This window comes from Podarcis pityusensis (assembly GCF_964106645.2).
Source record: "Podarcis pityusensis genome assembly, chromosome: 13".
NCBI classification, from domain to species: domain Eukaryota; kingdom Metazoa; phylum Chordata; class Lepidosauria; order Squamata; family Lacertidae; genus Podarcis; species Podarcis pityusensis.
This window is the reverse complement of record NC_138038.1, coordinates 29,116,367-29,136,867: the sequence shown is the minus strand read 5'-3', so window position 1 is coordinate 29,136,867 and position 20,501 is coordinate 29,116,367. Positions and strand designations below refer to the sequence as shown.

Sequence of the window (20,501 nt, the reverse complement as noted above, 5' to 3'; positions counted from 1 at the left end):
AACAGCATTCTGTAGCTTCCAAAGAACCAAAGAGATACCACTGTGTGAAGCAGCCGTTGAAGGAAATTGTTCTGTCTCTAGTCAGGAGAGCTGAAAGCATTCTTGGAAATATATTGGAACTGTAGCAAGCCTCCAAGAAGGAAAGATTCCCAAGAAAGAAGTACATGGGAGTATGTAGATGGTGATCAGTGACAACAAGGACAACAATCAAAGTGTTCCCAGTTATGGTCACCATGTAAATGATGAGAAAAGTCAGAAAAAGAAGTGTCTGCAATTCATGGAATTCCCCAAATCCTAGGAGGATAAATTCTGTAATTGTTGTCTGGTTTCTCAACATTGAGCAGAATGAAATCCTGTTGAAAAGAGAAATCAATAAGTATCTATACGGAGATGGAGAGGTAATTTATATTCTGCTTCATGTTTCACCAGAAATCTCTAAGTGGTTTACAAATCTCAACAGAAATGAATGAATTTTAGAAATAAAATAGCAAATGCACATGGAAAATCAAAGTCTACTTCTCACTTTAAAGCACAAAAATTTTATTTCTAAATGTAAGTAAAACACATAAAAATCAGGAAAAAAACCCAATCTTTTGCAAAGTATAAAAAAGCTGATAGCTCAGTTGGTTAGAGTGTGGTGCTGACAAGGTCGAGGTTTCAGATTTGATCCCCATATGGGAGAACTGCATATTCCTGCATCACTGGAGGTTGGATTAGTTGATCCTCAGGGTCCTTTCCAACTCTACAGTTCTATGATTCTATGATATTAAGATACGTTAAAATATGACATAATCTCAGTATTGCAAAAAACATTGATAAATATTGCAAGAACACCTCACATTATGCAATCATCAAAGTCATTCACTTCCACATTCAAGCTCCACAGAACTATATATCTGCAATAGGCAGATAGTTAATAGTAAGAATCAATTATTGCCCTTATTCTGTAATTTTTATATGCCTGATGTCTTTGTCCATGGAGGTTTCTTGGCAGGGATACTGGAGTGGTTTGCCAGTTCCTGCTCCAGGTAGATCACATTTGGTCAAAACTCTCCACTATGACCTCTCCATCTTGGGTGGCCCTGCCCCTTTGCCACAATAAGGCAGTGATCCATGAAGGAGAGTTCCATGGACTTCAAGAAGATCAAACCTATCCATTCTGAAGGAAATCAGCCCTGAGTGCTCACTGGAAGGACTGATCCTGAAGCTGAGGCTCCAATACTTTGTCCACCTCATGAGAGGAGAAGACTCCCTGGAAAAGACCCTGATGTTGGGAAAGATTGAGGGCACAAGGAGAAGGGTACGACAGAGAGCGAGGTGGTTGGACAGTGCTCTCGAAGCTATGAACATGAGTTTGACCAAGCTGTGGGAGGCAGTGGAAGACAGGAGTGCCTGGCGTGCTCTGGTCCATGGGGTCATGAAGAATCAGACATGACTAAACAACAACATTCAGTAATTTGAATCGAAACCCAGTTTTGCATAAATGAATCCAGACCTGATCTGGATCCAGATCATTATTTCAGTGATCTCACAGTAGTGGGTTTGAGCCCCACATTGGGCAAAATATTACTGCCTTGTATATGACTGTCCTATAACATACATTCTTTGGGAAATTGCACACAAGCACACAAAGAAACATATTAAAATATGATATTAAGCAATATGAACTTTAAAAAAACAAAACAAAATGAAAGTAAGGGACAGACCATAAGACATGGGACATAAGTTAATGATCTAGCTGAGAAGAAAGTAATTTGACAAGCGTTGAAAAGATCACAAAGATGTAACAGAAGCACAGCATTTAAAAGCCCCCACTCCCTCTTCATTTACCCATCTTTCTTCATTTTTTCTCATCAGCTGCTATCATTCTCTGGTTGCTATTCAGGACTGAGATATTTCATGAAACAAAAAATGTGAGTTTTCCAAGTTGTGGCTTGTAATGGAAGGTGCACAGCAGTGACTGCTCAAGCCTTATTACGGAAATAATCTTTTGCAAACACAAACTACTGTACACAGAGAATGTATGGGCAATGAGACGAGTTCTGTACAGCAATTAAATGTCACAGCACTGTGAATCTCCCTGAGCTCAAAGAGCATATGACATTCATCTGGTCCTTTGAGAGTCCTGGCCAGTCCCCATACCTTGGTATCCCAGCGCATCCTTTGATATATCAACCTTCTTTATTGCTTTATTTCTGGGACTAACAGCACAATTCTCTCTGTGTGACAAATAATAAAAATAAAATAATCTCTGTGGATTTCAGTAGGATGTACTCTCGGGGGCTGAGATGGTCTTAACCCATTGGGAACAGAAACATTGCACATTATGATCATTTGTTGCCATTTTGCAAGAGGAAATATTTCATGAATGCAGTTTTGACATTAGTTTTGGGCACATCAAATGCTGCTTTCCCCATCAAACTATGCACCACTCTGTGAGGTCTTGTCTGCAAAAAATATTATGAAGTAGGATAAAGTGTCCACATATCAAAATAATATATATACCTGTTAAAGACAGTAAAAATTCAAGTGGTATTTTTACTATTATTTTCTATTAAAATCCAGATTAGAATGATATTCTCTGTGCCCCTCAATTATGCAATGAATTTAAGGCTTGATGCTAAATGGTATAAAAGTATATTAGGGGGGGGGAATACTCCCACGTTGTCAAACTTTCTGTAGTTGTAAGAGGCAGCCTAGATTTCTTCCCATTCCATAAAATAGAAGTTACCAACTTCTGCCACCCCCCCCCAGCTTCCACAATTTATTGATTGCAACTTCAAAAGCATACAAACATACAAAACTTTAGCGATTATGTTTATTCTTAAAATTTAGAATTTAGCCATTCTGCCTCTCCAACGGGTTTCTAATTTATCCCCTTGTAAGGTCTTTATTTATTGTTTTTTATAAGAAATATGGATAGCTTGAAAATGTCATTCATAGGGGCTGTTAAATAAATCCCAAGGGTTATAATTATATGTGCAACTGTTCTTGTGCAAGAAATGTTGGATGGTGCTGCAGAACTTTTCCTGCTTCTCCTTCCTCCCAGCAGCTCCCTGTAAACACTCAAAATCTGCTGAAAACCTGAAGAACATATTTTGGTAGTATGAAGTGTGGGGAGAGGTAGGAGAACTCCAGGTGCATGAGTAGAGCTCCATTCATATACCTCAATATATTTAAGACTTATATATGTCCACCAAACCCCAGTTGTTTTGTTATGCCATTTTTTATATTTTCTTTGACAGATTTATGCACATCATTTCTGATTGAACATATACCCAGAAACATTTCTATATAAGCAAATTTATTTGGTAAGGGGGCAAAGCTGTGTAGAAGAGGAGACTTTGATAAGATAAATTGCAAGTAAAGAATTTGTGGTCTTTCAACTGCTGTTGGACTGCAACTCCCATTAGCCCCAGAAAACATGGCCAGTAACAGATATTGTATACACAATATGGTTAGCATGGGTGTTTGGTATAACACAAAGTGGATGTCGTAAGTGGAGCAGATGCCTTCAGGTGAAAAAAAACAAAACAAAAACAAAACAATACACAATACACAACAAACAAAAACCAGCAACCAAGGTATCATGTGTCTGAGTCAGAGGGAAAAGATGTGGGGAGGTTTAATGAGTCTCTAATTCTATGACTGCTTTTGAATTATGGTGCTGGAGGAGACTCTTGAGATTCTCATGGACCTCAAGATCAAACCTATCCATTCTGAAGGAAATCAGCCCTGAGTGCTCACCGGAAGGACAGATCCTGAAGCTGAGGCTACAATACTTTGGCCACCTCATGTGAAGAGAAGACTCCATGGAAAAGACCCTGATGTTGAGAAAGATTGAGGGCATAAGGAGAAGGGGACGACAGAGGACGGGATGGTTGGACAGTGTACTCGAATCTACGAACATGAGTTTGACCAAGCTGCGGGAGGCAGTGGAAGACAGGAGTGCCTGGCGTGCTCTGGTCCATGGGGTCACAAAGAGTTGGACACAACTAAATGACTAAACAGCAACAACAATTCTAAGACCTTGGGGGCAGAGGTATGCACTGGGGGATAGGAAAAATCATCAGAGGAGAGGGGAAGGTAGATACTTAATGTTGGTCACTGGTGCTGAGTCCCCATCCCCATCCCAGACTTAAGTAGCCTGTGCTCTCATCTTGTAGTGCTGTTAATGTTTGCTCTGGGAGGTTGTGGATTTTCCTTCACTGGAGATTTTTTAGCAGAGGTTGGACGGCCATCTGTCATAAATGCTTTAGTTTAGATTTCTGTATTGCAGGGGGTAGGACTACATACCCCCCGGGGTCCCTTCCAACCCTATCATTCTGTGATTCTATGACAGGCGCAACCTCTAGTGCAGTACTGAGGGATGATGTCAGCAGTCAAACACCAGAAGGTATGATGCAATAATTATGGTGACTGATCTAACATGTTGATTAGCTTGTCCTCTGATTTGTAAAATTAAATTTCATTTTAAAATAATTTCTTGCCAATAGAAAACTCCTACCTGGGTTCAGACAATAACTGGAATTATGTTACAAATGAAACCCCATAAGTGATGAAAAACAGACAGTGTGATTAGTTCCACACCATTATTTACTGGATCAGCTCCCCACACCCATACATAAACATTCTTACAATTATGTCATTCAATGCAATTTATTACATAGATTATTTCATTCTTCTTATTAAGTTTTTTTTTTATTAAGTTTTTTTTTAATTCTATACCATGGACTCACTGAAAAGATGTATGTAAATACAGGAAAACATAAAATACTTTAAAAATAGAACATAAGCGTAAGGCTGACTGGGACATTAAACAAAGAGATTAAACAACTTTGTGTGATTTTCAATAAAAAAATATCATTGACCAATTTCTTTGGAGGGGATGATTGAAAACACTTTGAAACATTTATTTCAGCATTGTTGTTTTTTAAAAAATAGTTACTAACAAATTCAGATTAGAACAGGCCTAATAATGCCATGATCACTTCAAATTGAGAACGAAAGACCATTTAAGGATGTGTGTTATAATAAAATATGAATTTAAATGTGTTTTTAATTGTTATCTATATTTTTTATACCAATTTCTTTTTCTTCAAGGGGGGGAACCCTAAAACTGTCATGCAATGGAAACAGACAAATCAGCACATCCAATTCAGCGACAGAACTTTATATCACCCACCAAAAAACAGATGCTAGAGAAAATCACATTGTTGCATCTTTTTCACATTAATTCACTTCATGAGAATTGCTTTGCACGATACAAGTTTACCAATTTTATTTCTCAGGGCATCTTTGACCTCCTTATTTCTCAGGCTGTATATGAATGGGTTGGCAAGAGGCGGCAAAACTGTGTACAGCAGAGAGGAAAGTTTTTGCATCTCCTTGTTGGCTTCACCCTTTGGTAACATGTACACAATCATTAGCGAACTATAAAATATTGAAACTACAATCAAGTGAGAGGAACAGGTGGAAAAGGCCTTTTGTTTCCCAGTGGTGGATGGTATTCTCAAGATAGCAGCAATAATATATGAATAGGATGTTAAAGTTAGAACAAAAGGAGGAACTGTGAATATGGCAGCCACAGCGAAACCCATATTTTCCACCAAGCTGGTGTTGCTGCAAGAGAGTTTAAGAAGAGGGAAGTAGTCACAAAAGTAATGATCCATTTCCCTGGGGCCAGAAAATGATAACTGTAGCACCAGAATGAATAATATAGAAAACCCTATAAAGCCATTGAGCCAAGATGCAGCGGCTAAATTGATACAAGTATTGGTTTTCATAGTAGTTGCATAATGCAAAGGTTTACAGATTGCTAGATACCTGTCATAAGACATCACACAGAGCAAACAGCATTCTGTAGCTTCCAAAGAACCAAAGAGATACCACTGTGTGAAGCAGCCGTTGAAGGAAATTGTTCTATCTCTGGTCAGGAGAGCTGAAAGCATTCTTGGAAATATATTGGAACTGTAGCAAGCCTCCAAGAAGGAAAGATTCCCAAGAAAGAAGTACATGGGAGTATGTAGATGGTGATCAGTGACAACAAGGACAACAATCAAAGTGTTCCCAGTTATGGTCACCATGTAAATGATGAGAAAAGTCAGAAAAAGAAGTGTCTGCAATTCATGGAATTCCCCAAATCCTAGGAGGATAAATTCTGTAATTGTTGTCTGGTTTCTCAACATTGAGCAGAATGAAATCCTGTTGAAAAGAGAAATGGATAAGTATCTATACAGAGACAGGGAGGTAATTTATATTCTGCTTCATGTTTCTCCAGAAATCTCCAAGTGGTTTACAAATCTCAACAGAAATGAATCAATTTTAGAAATAAAATAGCAAATGCACATGGAAAATCAAAGTCTACTTCTCATTTTAAAGCACAAAAATTATATTTCTAAAATGTAAGTAAAACATATAATAATCGGGGGGGGGGGGGACAAATCCTTTGCAAAGAATCAAAAGTGGATAGCTCAGTTGGTTAGAGTGTGGTGCTGATATGGCCAAGGTTTCAGGGAGAGCTGCATATTCCTGCATTGCAGGAGATTGGACTAACTGATCCTCAAGGTCTTTTCCTACTCTACAATTTATTTATTTTTTATTATTATTCCATGGTTGTGATCAGAGATTACAAATAGATCTGCTATATTCACAGACCTCAACAGGAGTTTTCCTCCCAGGTGTCATGGTTTTGCATTTGCTGAAGTGGACTCTAGTCCATGCCAGCTTCTTCCATAATAATTAGTTGGCCCTTAACATTTTGCAGAAATGTTTTTTATGATTGTTGCCGCGACAGAGTGACACAGCTACAGCTCAGGAAGATTATTTTGTGGGGCATGTTTATTTCATAGGCCAGTCCATTATTTCTATTTATTGCTCTGAAGGAACTTATGGGTACTTGGCTGTCTTATGACATAAGTTGCCTGGGCAACTCAGAAGAAGTAAAAAATACTTCAGAACTTTATGGACAAAGACACACAAAGATTTCAGTGAACGCAAAGTTCTCTGCTAGGCACTGAACATATTACTACTATGGTGCCAGGTGAGCCTCTCTATAAAGACTGTTCCAAAGCTGATAGATCACCCTTGAAAAGGTCTCACTCTCTGATGGTTACTCACCTCTCTTTAATTTATGTTCTCACAATGGTTTCATTCTGTTGCTGTTTTTTCCATGCTAATATACACTGTCATGACAAACAACCAGTTCCCAGATCCTTCTCTTCATCTCATCACACTCAATGCTAGTGTAAATCTCAGTTCTATGGCATGAATGCTATGCCAATAATACAAAGTGGGGATATGTGTACCCTAGGATGTTGGTTTTATTAAGAGAAATACAGAAGTGACGGCTCAATCATCAGGGACATAATATACTGCAAAAACAAGCAATGCGGCAATGTATTGGCTAGGGAGTGAGGGAATTCAGTGCAGCAAATTAAAGGACAGAACACTGTGTACCCCTCTGAGCCCAAAAAGCATATGACAACCCTCTGGTCCTTTTGAGAGTCTGTACCTATCTTTTTATACTGCAACTTCAGGGAATCAGTTGGTCAACTTGATTAGATTTTCACCTTTATTGCTGGGAGTGCATGCCTACCTTGAAAAATAACTTCTTTGGAGTTCAACACTCTTAGGGAGCAGGTAAAAGGTAAAGGTAAAGAGACCCCTGACCATTAGGTCCAGTTGTGACCGACTCTGGGGTTGCAGCACTCATCTTGCTTTATTGGCCGAGGGAGCCGGCGTACGGCTTCCGGGTCATGTGGCCAGCATGACTAAGCCGCTTCTGGTGAACCAGAGCAGCGCACGGAAGCACCGTTTACCTTCCCGCCAGAGCGGTACCTATTTATCTACTTGCACTTTGACGTGCTTTCGAACTGCTAGGTTGGCAGGAGCAGGGACCAAGCAACGGGAGCTCACCCCGTCGTGAGGATTCGAACCGCCAACCTTCTGATCGGCAAGTCCTAGGCTCTGTGGTTTAACCCACAGTGCCACCCGCGTCCCTTAGGGAGCAGGTAGGAATTCCTTATCCTTGACTTGGCATCCCATTTGGGAGTTATTGTGCATTTTTGTAATCTGCTATGGGATATGCCTTCCATCTGTAAATTGGGAGGAGGGATCCTGCATAAATTCAGTCTTAATAGTACTTCTAGACATATTAGAAGCAGCTTTCCCCATCATAATAAGCACTGCTCCAGGAGGTCTTGTCCCTAACAATACTATAAAGTAGCTTTGAAGGATAGGATACCAAAAGTAGATTTACGCACATATATGTAGGAATATCAGTTTATTTCCATATGATTGCCCCATGTTTCACCACCAAAACAAAATCATTCTTGGTACTGGGATTCTCCATGATGAAATTATACCAGGTTCATCAACCATTTTAGTCCAGTGGGCACAGTTGGGCTTTTGAGAAAATGTTGTTTCTGGCAGTAACAAGTATTATAGACACAAGATGGCCATCTTGTGTATGGAGGCTTGGCATAACACAAAGTGGATGCCATAAGTGAAGCAGATGCCTTCAGGCGAAGAAAACAAAACACAAAACACAATACACGAACAAACAAAAACCAGCAACCAAGGTGTCTGGGTCAGAGGGGAAAGATGTGGGGAGGTTTAAGGAGTCTCTAATTTTATGGCCTTGGGGAGCAGAGGTATGCAATGGGGAGAGGAAAAATTATCAGAGGAGAGGGGGAGGTAGATGATGTTGGTCATTGGTGCTGAGCCACCACCCCATAGAGACTTAAGTAGCCTGTGTTCTCATTTAGTGGTGGTGTTAATGTCATGTCAGTGCCCAAAACAAAACTCTCATCCATATGGTGACTGACTTGGTGTCCATTACCAAAACCTGACTGGGTAAGCTGACAGTAGGAGGAGATTGACCGTGCCTAGCTGTGCCCACCTGAATGGTAGTACTGCACCAGTCAAAGCAGGAGTTTCTGGATGTATGGGATCTTATGACGTAATAATGAAAACAATATAAACAAATTTAAGACTAGCTGTGAGGGGATGTTAAAGATATGTATCAATATAGTCAGTGCCTTGGGGGGGGCAATACCCCTACACATTTTGTGAATCTAGGTTTGGCCTCATTGAAGGGCAGTGTTTCAATATGAGTAGGAAAATGAGAGTACCCCTAAACATTTTTTATTAAAAAGCACTGAATATAGTTGTATAAAGAAGAGTATACTTTCTTTTTTATAATTAATTATTATTGAAAGTTTTCAACACAGAATACAATAAAAGCCACACTAGCCTAAATAATAATAAATCTAAATAAAAATAAATCTTAATCCTTATTCTACACAAAGGAGGGTAAGCCCTCTCAGCTCTCACTTGGGAGTTTCTCCCTCTTCCCCCCACCCTGGGAAATACGCCCTACTCTGCCCCTCACATAGGGCCCAAAAGGCTATGTTTTCTGTTGATTGGGCTTTATCTGTAAGTGTGTAAAGGAGCAGAACAATAGATTGTAATATTCATTTTATGTAAACGTATTAGAGCTAACAGATAAAAAATAATTAACCCTAGCACAAGAAGAAAACTATTCAGTATTTTGAAACATCAGCAAAGTTTAGGGGTGAATCTGAATTGTGTTTGGTCCACAACGTAAGCAAAAAATTCACAATTTCCAGAGTAACACAGTGATTAGAATGTAGTTGGATATTACCCTTCTCCAAACGTTTCAGTGCATGTCTTGGATTGAAAACCATACCAAAATGTGTAAAAATGTGTATATTAGAATAGAGTGTGTCTAGAAATATGTGAGATAAAAGATTAATTTAAATATCTACCTAGTTGAGCATTTAATATGAATTTTCATACCTTTATTTTACAGATCAATGAAAACAAGTTGGAATGGGTTTATGAATGTAAACATTTGAAACTGACTTGAAGTGGAAATAGATGAATCAGCTGATCCCTATCAGAATCTGAAATCTGTGTCATCCACCATAAGGAAAGTTCTGGGAGCAGCATGGAGACAACACATAGCATGTTGCTTCTATCACATATGACCACACTTCATGTGCCTTCCTTTGTGTGGCACAAACCTACCAATATTATTTCTCAGGGCATTTTTGACCTCCTTGTTTCTCAGGCTATATATAAAGGGGTTGGCCAAAGGGGGCAAAGCTGTGTACAAGAGAGAAGAAATCTTTCGCATCTCTCTGTTGACTTCAGCCTTGGGTAACAAATACAAAATCATTAGTGAACCATAAAATATGGATACCACAACCAAGTGAGAGGAGCATGTAGAAAAGGCCTTTTGCCTCCCAGTGGAAGAAGGGATTTTCAAGATGGCAACAATTATATATACATAAGAGGTTAAAGTTAAAAGAAAGGGAGGGAGTGTGAATATGGCACACACAAGAAAACCCAACATTTCCATCAAGCTGGTGTCACTGCAAGAGAGCTTAAGGAGCGGGAAGTAGTCACAAAAGTAATGATTAATTTCATTGGGGCCACAGAATGTTAACTGTAGCATCACATTGAGCAATATCAGGAAGGCTATAAATCCACTGGACCAAGATGCAACTGCTAATTGGATACAAGTCTGGGTGCTCATCATTGTAAAATAATGCAGTGGCTTGCAGATTGCTAGATACCTGTCATATGACATCACACAAAGTAAACAGCATTCTGTAGCTATTAGGGATCCACAGAGATACCATTGCATTAAACAGCCGGTGAAAGAAATCCTCCTATCTCCAGTCAAGAGAGCTGGTAGCATCCTCGGAAATAAATTGGAGCAATAGCATGTCTCCAGGAAGGAGAGATTCCCCAGAAAGAAATACATTGGGGTATGAAGATGCTGATCAAAAACAACCAGGACAACAATGAGAATGTTTCCAGTCACTGTCACAACATAAATCACTAGAAATGCCAGGAAGAGAAATGTCTGCACTTCGTAGAATTCCCCAAATCCCAGGAGGATGAATTCTGTAATCTCTGTCTGGTTTTCAAACTTCATCTAATAGGAAAAAAGTCAAATCCTATTGAAAAGAGCAATTTTTATTAATGAAATAATGGATGAGTGCCATGCTAACATTAATGCAATATGTTTGAGAGCTGATGTTGTCACACAAGCATTGCCATTGACTATAATAACAATTTTGGGATTGTGCAACATTTTTCAAAAGTGCAAGACTGAATTTGACTGTTGTGCTTTGCCAGCAAAACAGCTTTTTCCCACAACTGGGTATTACTCATTTTCATAGGCACACTGAAACATTATATTAACAGGTAGTGAGAAGCTGATGTAAGGATCAATGGAGAAAACATTGGTTGAAGGCACTTGACCTAATCTGCTTTCATATTCACCTTTCCATGATCATGATGCATGCTCAGAATCCCATGGTAGGTAGGGATGGAGGAAGGAATAATCACCCTGAACACTGTCGCTTCTTGAGCTTAGGTTTTGGTCTATTATAGCAATGCACTGGAAAATTCACAGTACATATGAGAGTAATATGAGAAATTATATTAAAAATAAATGTTTTTCAAAAAATTGGAAACTAATGAAGTACTTTCTATAACATAATATCCTGTGGTATTGATCCATGACCATGCTTCTAACATGTAGATTTATTTATTTATTTGAAATCCTAATAATAATAATAATAATAATAACTTATTATTTATACCCCACCCATCTAGCTGGGTTTCCCCAACCACTCTGGGCGGCTTCCAACAAAACACTAAAATACAATAACCTATTAAACATTAAAAGCTTCCCTAAACAGGGCTGCCTTTAGATGTCTTCTAAAAGTTTGGTAGTTATTTTTCTCTTTGACTTCTGGTGGGAGGGCGTTCCACAGAGTGGGTGCCACTACCGAGAAGGCCCTCTGCCTGGTTCCCTGTAACTTGGCTTCTCGCAGCGAGGGAACCGCCAGAAGGCCCTCGGCACTGGACCTCAGTGTCCGGGCAGAACGATGGAGGTGGAGACTCTCCTTCAGGTATACTGGACCGAGGCCGTTTAGGGTTTTAAAGGTCAGCACCAACACTTTGAATTGTGCTTGGAAACGTACTGGGAGCCAGTGTAGGTCTTTCAAGACCAGTGTTATATGGTCTCGGCGGACACTCCCAGTCACCAGTCTAGCTGCCACATTCTGGATTAGTTGTAGTTTCCGGGTCACCTTCAAAGGTAGCCCCACATAGAGCGCATTGCAGTAGTCCAAGCGAGAGATAACCAGAGCATGTACCACTCTGGTGAGACAGTCCGCGGGCAGATAGGGTCTCAGCCTGCGTACCAGATGGAGCTGGTAAACAGCTGCCCTGGACACAGAATTGACGTTATTTATATGGATTTCATATCATTTAAAAAACCCTAGAGCTCTCAGTACAGTGGTACCTCACGTTATGGAAGGGATCTGTTCTGGAGGCCCGTCCGTAACGTGAAATGCCCGCAACTTGAAGCACTGCGTCTGCGCAGGCACACAGCACGATTTGGCACTTCTGTGCATGTGTGAGCAGCGAAACCCGGAAGTAACCCGTTCCTGTACTGCTGGGTTGCCGCGGGACATAACGTGAAAAGACACAACATGAAGCGGATGCAACACAAGGCATGACTGTACTACTCTTTTAATCTCTTTGCTGAGTTCATTTGGAATCAATTATCAACACCATAGTAATGCTGAATTAATATGAATAGGAAGAAAACAAAATGTAAGTTCAATGATACCTTATACAAGTGAGTTGCTTTGGGTTGCCCTGGGCAAGATACAGCAAAATAATAATAATAATAACAACAATAACAACAACAAAAACCCAATAATAATGGGAGGACAGCTTCATCATTTTCTCTAAGAAATTGTTTGAAATATGTGAACTAAAACACAGCCAAACTTCAAAATTTGCACTGCAAATTTTAATATGCAGCACACAAAGCAAAATGTAGATATTAAGGAGAAATGTAAATTTAAAAAATGCACATATCAATGAAAATATCATGCAAAATGCATTATGATTGAGAAAATTGTTTGCAAAGTTACATATCTCCGTCAGGAATACAGACAAAAATGTACAAAAGTGCTGATGAATTTTCATGGGGTCTTTTATTTTTCATATATTGAAAATCATTCAAACTGATACAAAAATTTGGAGAACTGTTAAGACTAGAAAAGTGATAACTTTGTATATGCCTAAAAGTAATAAATGTTTACCTTTCTGGTGAGATTTCTCAGTGCTATTTTACTGATCCATAAGTTCCCTGCTTATTGTGAACAGAAGAAAACATTATAAGGTCCTTTGCTTCTCCTGACGTCATCTAATAGCATTGCCTCTTTCACTATCGGGAATTATGCATGTCTACATATGTAAAACAGTTTTGTTGCCCTGTGCTGTTCTAGATTACAAGGTGTCTTTAGGTGCTTTTATGTGAAAGAAATCATAATTTACTCCCTCCACTTCTAATTACCAGAACAACAAACACTTTTACGGACACATATTTTAAGTACGTAAGTGTGTTTAAAAATGCTGTCCTTAAGAGAATATGATGGCAGAATATGGCGCTCCCAGGATGTTGGTGTTATTAAGGGACAGAGCCATCTGGGAAACAATATATTTCAACACACTCATAAAACCCCAGAGCAATAATAATGTAATGGAAAATGGAAAGTTTCTCAAGCACTGGTTTTTTATTGCCACTAAAACAGATGTGTGGGTATGAGCCTTTGAGAAAGCAGGATAAGAATCCTATGTTGAGTAAACAAGCTTGACAGAGGATGCCCTAAGCGATTAGTGGGTAATAGCTTAAGTAAAGCTTCACAAACATTACAAGCGGACTTTTCAAGAAAAAGAGCCCAGGTACCTTCTAGCTATTTAAATTGCCATTTAATATTCAATAACATCACAAACAACGTACAGGGTAGCTTAAAGAAACACTGGCATGTTGAACACCACATATCTGGCTGTCAGGATTAGCCAATTAAGCTATTCAAAAGAACCAAGAACATGCTGGCAAGAAGTGAATTTAGAGACCATAGGATGACCTTTCCCAATAGCTTATCAGAAACAGGTGCACCAAAAGGAGAACAATGTCTGTGAACACTGTGCTCATTTGAGGTACAAAATGTGGGAGGATTTGAAGACCACTCAAACCTACAAAAACACTTCATGGCCTGTGTACTATATTCTATTAAAAGCGACTGCCAACAAAATTATATGGAGAAATGATCTAGGGACATTCAAAGAACAAATTAGGGGAAGATATTTGTTAGTATTTTTCGTTCCATAAGACACACCTGACCATAAGATGCACCTAGTTTTTAGAGGAGGAAAACAAGAAAAAAATATTCTGAATGAAACAGTGGATGTATGATTTTTGTGGTTCATGCTGTGGCCACAGACATGTGATTTGACGGTGAGTTTGGGGTAGCCCAATGCAAAAATCCTGAGAATCCATTTGGATCCGTGCTTTGTAACCACATTTTTGCACCATTGCAGCCCCAGGAAACAGTGGATGCTTGCTTTTTTTGGTGCAGGCTGTAGCCATGGACATGCTATGTGATCTGATGGTGAATTTGGGGTGACCCAATGTAAAAATCCTGAGGATCCATGGGCTTTTACTCCCCCCCCCCCGGCAGCCTCCTTTATCGCATCCCTTATCTCTCTCCCAATCCCACTTATCGGCTGCTTCCTTTCAACACTCCCTTCCGTCTTGTTTGCTTTAGTGTCTTTTCCTTAGCTGGAGCAGTTTTTTGCTCCTCCTTTTCTTCTAATTTCTCTCCTCATTGATTTATCCCTAGAGTGCCTTATCTCCCTCCCCGATGGCTTGCCAATCAGCTGCTCAGAGGCTTTGTTTCAACACCCACTTCCCTCTTTCAAAAAAAAAAAGCATGATCTGCTTTTTGCCCCCGGGCAATTCGGCTCCAGGGACCACACATTCGCTCCATAAGACACACAGACATTTCCCCTTACTTTTTAGGAAGAAAAAGGTGTGTCTTATGGAGCGAAAAATACGGTATATGTAAAAAAAGCAACAACAAAAACCACGGCCAAACCAGTCAATTTATGAAACAAAATTATTCTGTAAATGCTTTAAGGTTTGGGGCTCTAGAAAAAGGTGCATAAAAATGATAATGGGGAAAGTGGGGCAGATTGATGCAGAAAAATTCAATCTCATATTTTATGTAACAAAAATGAGTCAAATAAAAAAAAATTCTTTATGCATGGCATAACTAATCAATGTTATAATAGCAATCAAAAGAACCATTAAAGTTAGAAGATAAAGAGAATATAATGACTTGCGTAAACAATGGGTTTTGTATCATTCTGCCCCACCTACGGGGCACTTAGATACATTAGATGAGGCACTTTGATACAAAGCGTAAATTGTATGAGAATGGTAATTATTTACAAAAATATAATGAAAAAAAACATTTTTACTGTGAGAGATCATAATCAGCCTTACAATTTGTTACTTAAAATCTAAATTAAGTATCAAAACTAACAGTGTCTCACACATATCATAGACTCTATGGCAGGTTTTCTTAACAAAAGATCAAAACAAAATATAAGCCGCACCCGAATATAAGCTACATCTTTAAAATTCAAGGGGGGGGGACAATATCCAAATATAAGTTGCTCCTTTAAAATTCCGCAGGCACTCACAGCCATTCCATTTTATCGTATGTCTGTAATATCATAAAAGCCAATTTTTGTAAGGTCATGAATTTAAGTTGCACTTTAACTTTTCATGGACGGAATTTGGGGGGGGGAGCGAGGCTTATAGGCCAAGACGGGAGACACACACACACACACACACACACACACACACACACTGGTATATATAACAACAACAGCTGTAGCACAACTATTATCACTTCCACAATAAACATTTATAATAAACAAAGGACAGTACATAGAATGTTGCTTCTTTTACACATTCACAAGCTTCTTAGCAGTTGTTTTGCATGATACAAGGCTACCAATATTATTTCTCAAGGCATTTTGTACTTCTTTGTTTCTCAGGCTGTATATAAATGGGTTGGCCAGAGGGGGCAAAACTAAATACAAGAGAGAGGAAAAATTTTGCATTTCTCTGTTGCCTTCCCCCTTTGGTAGCATATACACAATCATTAGTGAACCATAAAAGATCGAAACCACAATCAAGTGAGAGGAGCAGGTGGAAAAGGCCCTTTGCCTCCCAGTGGTGGAAGGGATTTTCAAGATGGCAACAATTATATATACATAAGATGTTAAAGTTAGAACAAAAGGAGGAAGTATTAATATGGCATCCAAAAACAAACCCAACATTTCTATCACGCTGGTGTCACTGCAAGAGAGCTTAAGAAGTGGGAAATAATCACAAATGAAATGATTAATTTCATTGGGGCCACAAAATGTTAACTGTAGCATTAGACTGAGTAATATAGAAAACCCTATAAAGCTACTGAGCCAAGATGCAGCTGCTAAATGGATACAAGCCTGGGTGTTCATGGTTGTAAAATAATGCAATGGTTTGCTGATTGCTAGGTACCTATCATAAGACATCACACCAAGTAGACAGAATTCTGTAGCTAGTAAGGAACCACAGAAGTACCACTGCATCAAACAGCTGGTGACAGAAAGGCTTCCATCTCCGGTAGAGAGAGATGAAAGCATCCATGGAAATATATAGGAGCTGTAGCAAGCCTCCAAGAAGGATAGGTTCCCCAGGAAGAAATACATAGGGGTGTGAAGATGCTGGTTAAAAATAACAGCAGCAACAATGAGAATGTTTCCTGTCATGATCACTACGTAAATCACTGGAAATGTGAGGAAGAGAAATGTCTGCACTTCATGGAATTCCACAAATCCCAGGAGGATGAATTCCTCAATCTTTGACTGGTTTTCCAACTTCATCTACTTGAGATATGTTAGATCCTATTGAAAAAAGGAATAACAAAAAACAGAAATAATTGATGAGTCCATTGTCATATTAGTGCAAGAGGTTTGAGAGCTGATGTTGTCACACAAGTCCACTCAACTCTTTTGGTGTAGCAGCGTTGCATCCACTGGGTCCCTGATGACGAACCATGCCTTCAGTGCCCCTACCTCCTATCAGGAGCCAGATCCTGGCCTGCACCCTTCTTTGGTGAATGGGACTCAGTCTCGGGTCCGCCCCCTGGCTGTTTAAGCAGCCCACACTTGGGGCACTATCTACTTTTTCCTTCGTCGGGTTTTCCACCCGCCCACCCTCTGTTTAAGCTGTTAGTCAAGGAATTTGCTGTGGTTACAGCGGTAGCCATTCTTTACAGGGACATATAGGAATTTGTCCACTGGGCAAATTGGGCCTGACCCAGGGATTTTGCCTACCTCATAGCAATCGTCACATTGGGTTGGGCACTGGGGCAATCTGTTGTCTTGGATGGACGGGAGGTTGTAGTCTCCACCTGCCCCTCTAAATTCTGGGATACCTCACTAAAGGGATCTGGGGGAAGTGGTCATGTTCGCGTGCCCAGGTGGGGCCAGAGCCAAAGGCACTCCCACAGACACTGGTCCCTATGGGGGTCACCTCACTTGACGTACGTCTTAGGAACCCCTGCCTGGGTTGACCAACGTGTCATTTCCAGTGGACACGTTGGAAGTATTTCGATTGCCCCATGCCCAAGCCAAACCTCTTTCATCTGTATTCAATAAAGTTGTGGACTGTTTGGATCCAAACCAGTCTTAATGCTCTCTTATTTATCTGTGTTGGGGACATTGGAGACCGACGCCTGGTCCTGCAAGTCATTGAGCTTGTGTATTAATATCATTGAATATAGTGACCACAGTTCGTCTTGGGGTTGTGCACTGATTTGGCTGTTATGCTACACCACAGATGTACTGTTATATTGTCAGGTAGTAAAAAAGCTAAAGTAAGGATTTTGCAGTGGAGAAAGCATTAGTGAAACATCACCTAACATATCTTCCTGTAAACTTTTTAATCATGATAATGCATACTCAGATAACAACAACAACCTTACCTCTTTGCTCATATGCAGAAATTTATTTCATCATTTATTAAACATAAAATTATTTTTAATAATTAGCCTATAATATTTGAAAACTAATGAGGTGTTTTTCTCTAACAATTGATTCATGTCTCTATGCTTCTAACATTTAGAAAACTTTTCTGAAGCCCTAAATATATTTACAGGGAATTTATATCATGGGGGGCAGGGATAATAGTTTTCTTCAGGTATCAAAGTCATTCTTTTAATGACTTTGTTCAGGTTTTGGTTTTTTTGGAACCAATGATCAACACTATGAATATTAAATATAGGAGTAGAAAACAAAATAAAATAGTAATTGATAACTTGTGAAGTGGTGGAGTACTGCAGTTCCTCTAAGTGTTTACAGAGAACAGAAATTAATTTCAAATTTCAAAATTTTGAATGCTCATCACAAGCATTCCCCTTCATAGGATATTTCCTACTATGCCTATATTTTAAGTGAGGCGCAGTGTAAATTAATAATGAAGAGTCTTCTTCAGTAAAAGAATAAAAGCTTTACTGAGTTAAAACTTGTTTGCAAATAAACAGCATAGTGAACAAAAGAGTAAACTAGCTTCAGAGCATACACAGAGTACAGGCTTCACTTCTGAGTCAGGCTCCATACACACACTGACTCCACCCTGCTCAGGCCTCACAGAGTCTCCAAACTGTCTGCCTGCAAGCAAATACAGATACAGTGGTACCTCAGGTTAAGGTACTTAATTTGTTCCAGAGGTCCATTCTTAACCTGAAACTGTTCTTAACCTGAAGCACCACTTTAGCTAATGGGGCCTCCTGCTGCCGCACCGCCGGAGCATGATTTCTGTTCTCATCCTGAAGCAAAGTTCTTAACCCGAGGTACTATTTCTGGGTTAGCGGAGTCTGTAACCTGAAGCGTCTGTAACCCGAGGTACCACTGTACTTAAACAGAGAATGAGTCATCCTCAACATGAGTCACCGTGATTCAGTATGCAGGGTGATTCTGCAGCTTTTCAGCATTTCACAACATTTCTAGACTCCTTTACTGCTCTCTCTTACTGCTTCTGCTCTCAAATACCTTTGTCACATGACATTAAGTGCAGCCCATATTTAAAGCCCAGTCTTTTGTTTGAAATGAGCTTCTTGCTGCCCACCACTCACCACAGAAGCAATGCTAGAAAGAAGGCAATGGTAACATAGGCACAGATATCAAGAAAGAAATCTTGTTAACTAGGGCTGGGAAATCTGTGGTTCACCAGATGCCCATCATCCCCACCAAGCATGGTCAATGGGCAGGAATATTGGGATCTGTAGCCCAGAAACATATGAAAGGCTATGGACGCTGTTGGACTGCAACTCCCATCACCCTCAAACAACATAGTCAATGTTCAAGCATTATGGGCTGTAGTAGATAAACACTGGGAGGACTTCAGGTTTCCCATTCTTGTAGAGGAATTTGGAATGAGAGAGAAATTTGGTTCAGTTAGAATTTTAATGCAAACCTAACTAATTCACACTTTCCAAAACATTATGCAAACCAAAATGCAGCTAAACTTCAAAATAACAAAATAATTATTTAATAACTAATAACAATTTTGTAATTCAGTTCTCCAACCAAATAAGGCTCTGATATTTGAGATTTGGAAGGAGGCCATGCATTGTTAATTAATTAATTAATTAATTACATGTATATACCTCCCTTCATCAGAGGGTCATAGTGTATTTTACAGTAGAAAACAAGAAAACACATAACATAATAACAAACAAAACAATGCCACTTGCCTCATGCCCCCACTTTAAAAGGCCATGGATTTTTAAAATTGTTTTCACCTAGCACCTAAAGCTATGTAATGAAGGTGCCAGGTGAGTAGGAAAGGTAAGGGAGTTGGCTCTGGTTGTATATATCAGAGGTGGGGAACCTACAGCCCTTCAGGTGCTGCTACTCCCCTCTCCCCTGATGCTTTGCCATGCTGACCTGGAATGATGGGAGTTCGAGTACAACATGATCTGGAGGCCCACAAGTTCCCCAACTCTGGCATATATAAACTAAACAGGCATTACAGAGACCACAAGTTTCCAGTACTCTCTCTTTGGAAACCTGAAAGTTTAAAAGATTTATTGTTGTATAACAAAGGAAGCTGTTTTTGAATACTGGAAGAGGAAATCAATGTTCCTTTTCTTTTTCCTCCTTCCAGAAAGAACCCTGTATAGTGAACTATGTATGGTGTATAACTTCATTGTGAACCTACCCACCCCAACTCTAAGCCATGATATTATGTTAGTGCTCAAGCAGACCAATTGCCCCATTCCACCTCCCAATAACACCCTCAATATTCCAGTCATCTTAGGCAATGAGCATAGGTCCTTGTTGGGTTATTATTTAAACCTTCCCCCCATTTTAATTTAGACACTAATATATGTGTGCCTATATGGTAGCTCGTAGAAATATGAAAGTATTCTGTTTACTGTGACCTTATTTTGAAATTGATAGGCACAGGGCCACCAGTATTTGGTATTAGAAGAACACAATTGTTCCTAATATTTTCTAATATACCACATAATATTCAT

General features: G+C 39.5%; 3 protein-coding genes across 3 annotated transcripts; all 3 read right to left on the bottom strand.

Moving 5' to 3' along the window:
• Positions 1–5,237: 5,237 nt before the first annotated feature.
• LOC308461982 (olfactory receptor 2AP1-like) lies at positions 5,238–6,086 on the bottom strand (the record flags this gene model as incomplete). Its single annotated transcript, XM_080979155.1, has 1 exon — positions 5,238–6,086. The coding sequence occupies one exon, from the start codon at positions 6,084–6,086 to the stop codon at positions 5,238–5,240; it is 849 nt and encodes a 282-aa protein (XP_080835281.1).
• Positions 6,087–9,849: 3,763 nt separating this feature from the next.
• LOC308461496 (olfactory receptor 2AP1-like) lies at positions 9,850–11,457 on the bottom strand. The gene has a single exon (XM_080978491.1). It carries the CDS (start codon positions 10,967–10,969, stop codon positions 10,004–10,006), a length of 966 nt encoding a protein of 321 aa, XP_080834617.1. The 5' UTR covers positions 10,970–11,457; the 3' UTR covers positions 9,850–10,003.
• Positions 11,458–15,876: 4,419 nt separating this feature from the next.
• LOC308461980 (olfactory receptor 6C4-like) lies at positions 15,877–16,842 on the bottom strand (the record flags this gene model as incomplete). Its single annotated transcript, XM_080979153.1, has 1 exon — positions 15,877–16,842. One exon carries the CDS (start codon positions 16,840–16,842, stop codon positions 15,877–15,879), a length of 966 nt encoding a protein of 321 aa, XP_080835279.1.
• Between the last annotated feature and the right edge of the window lie 3,659 nt (positions 16,843–20,501).

Bases quoted from the DNA above. Each gene is read 5' to 3' on its own strand.
- LOC308461496 (XM_080978491.1), bottom strand. From the start codon at position 10,969: ATGAAGTTTGAAAACCAGACAGAGATTACAGAATTCATCCTCCTGGGA.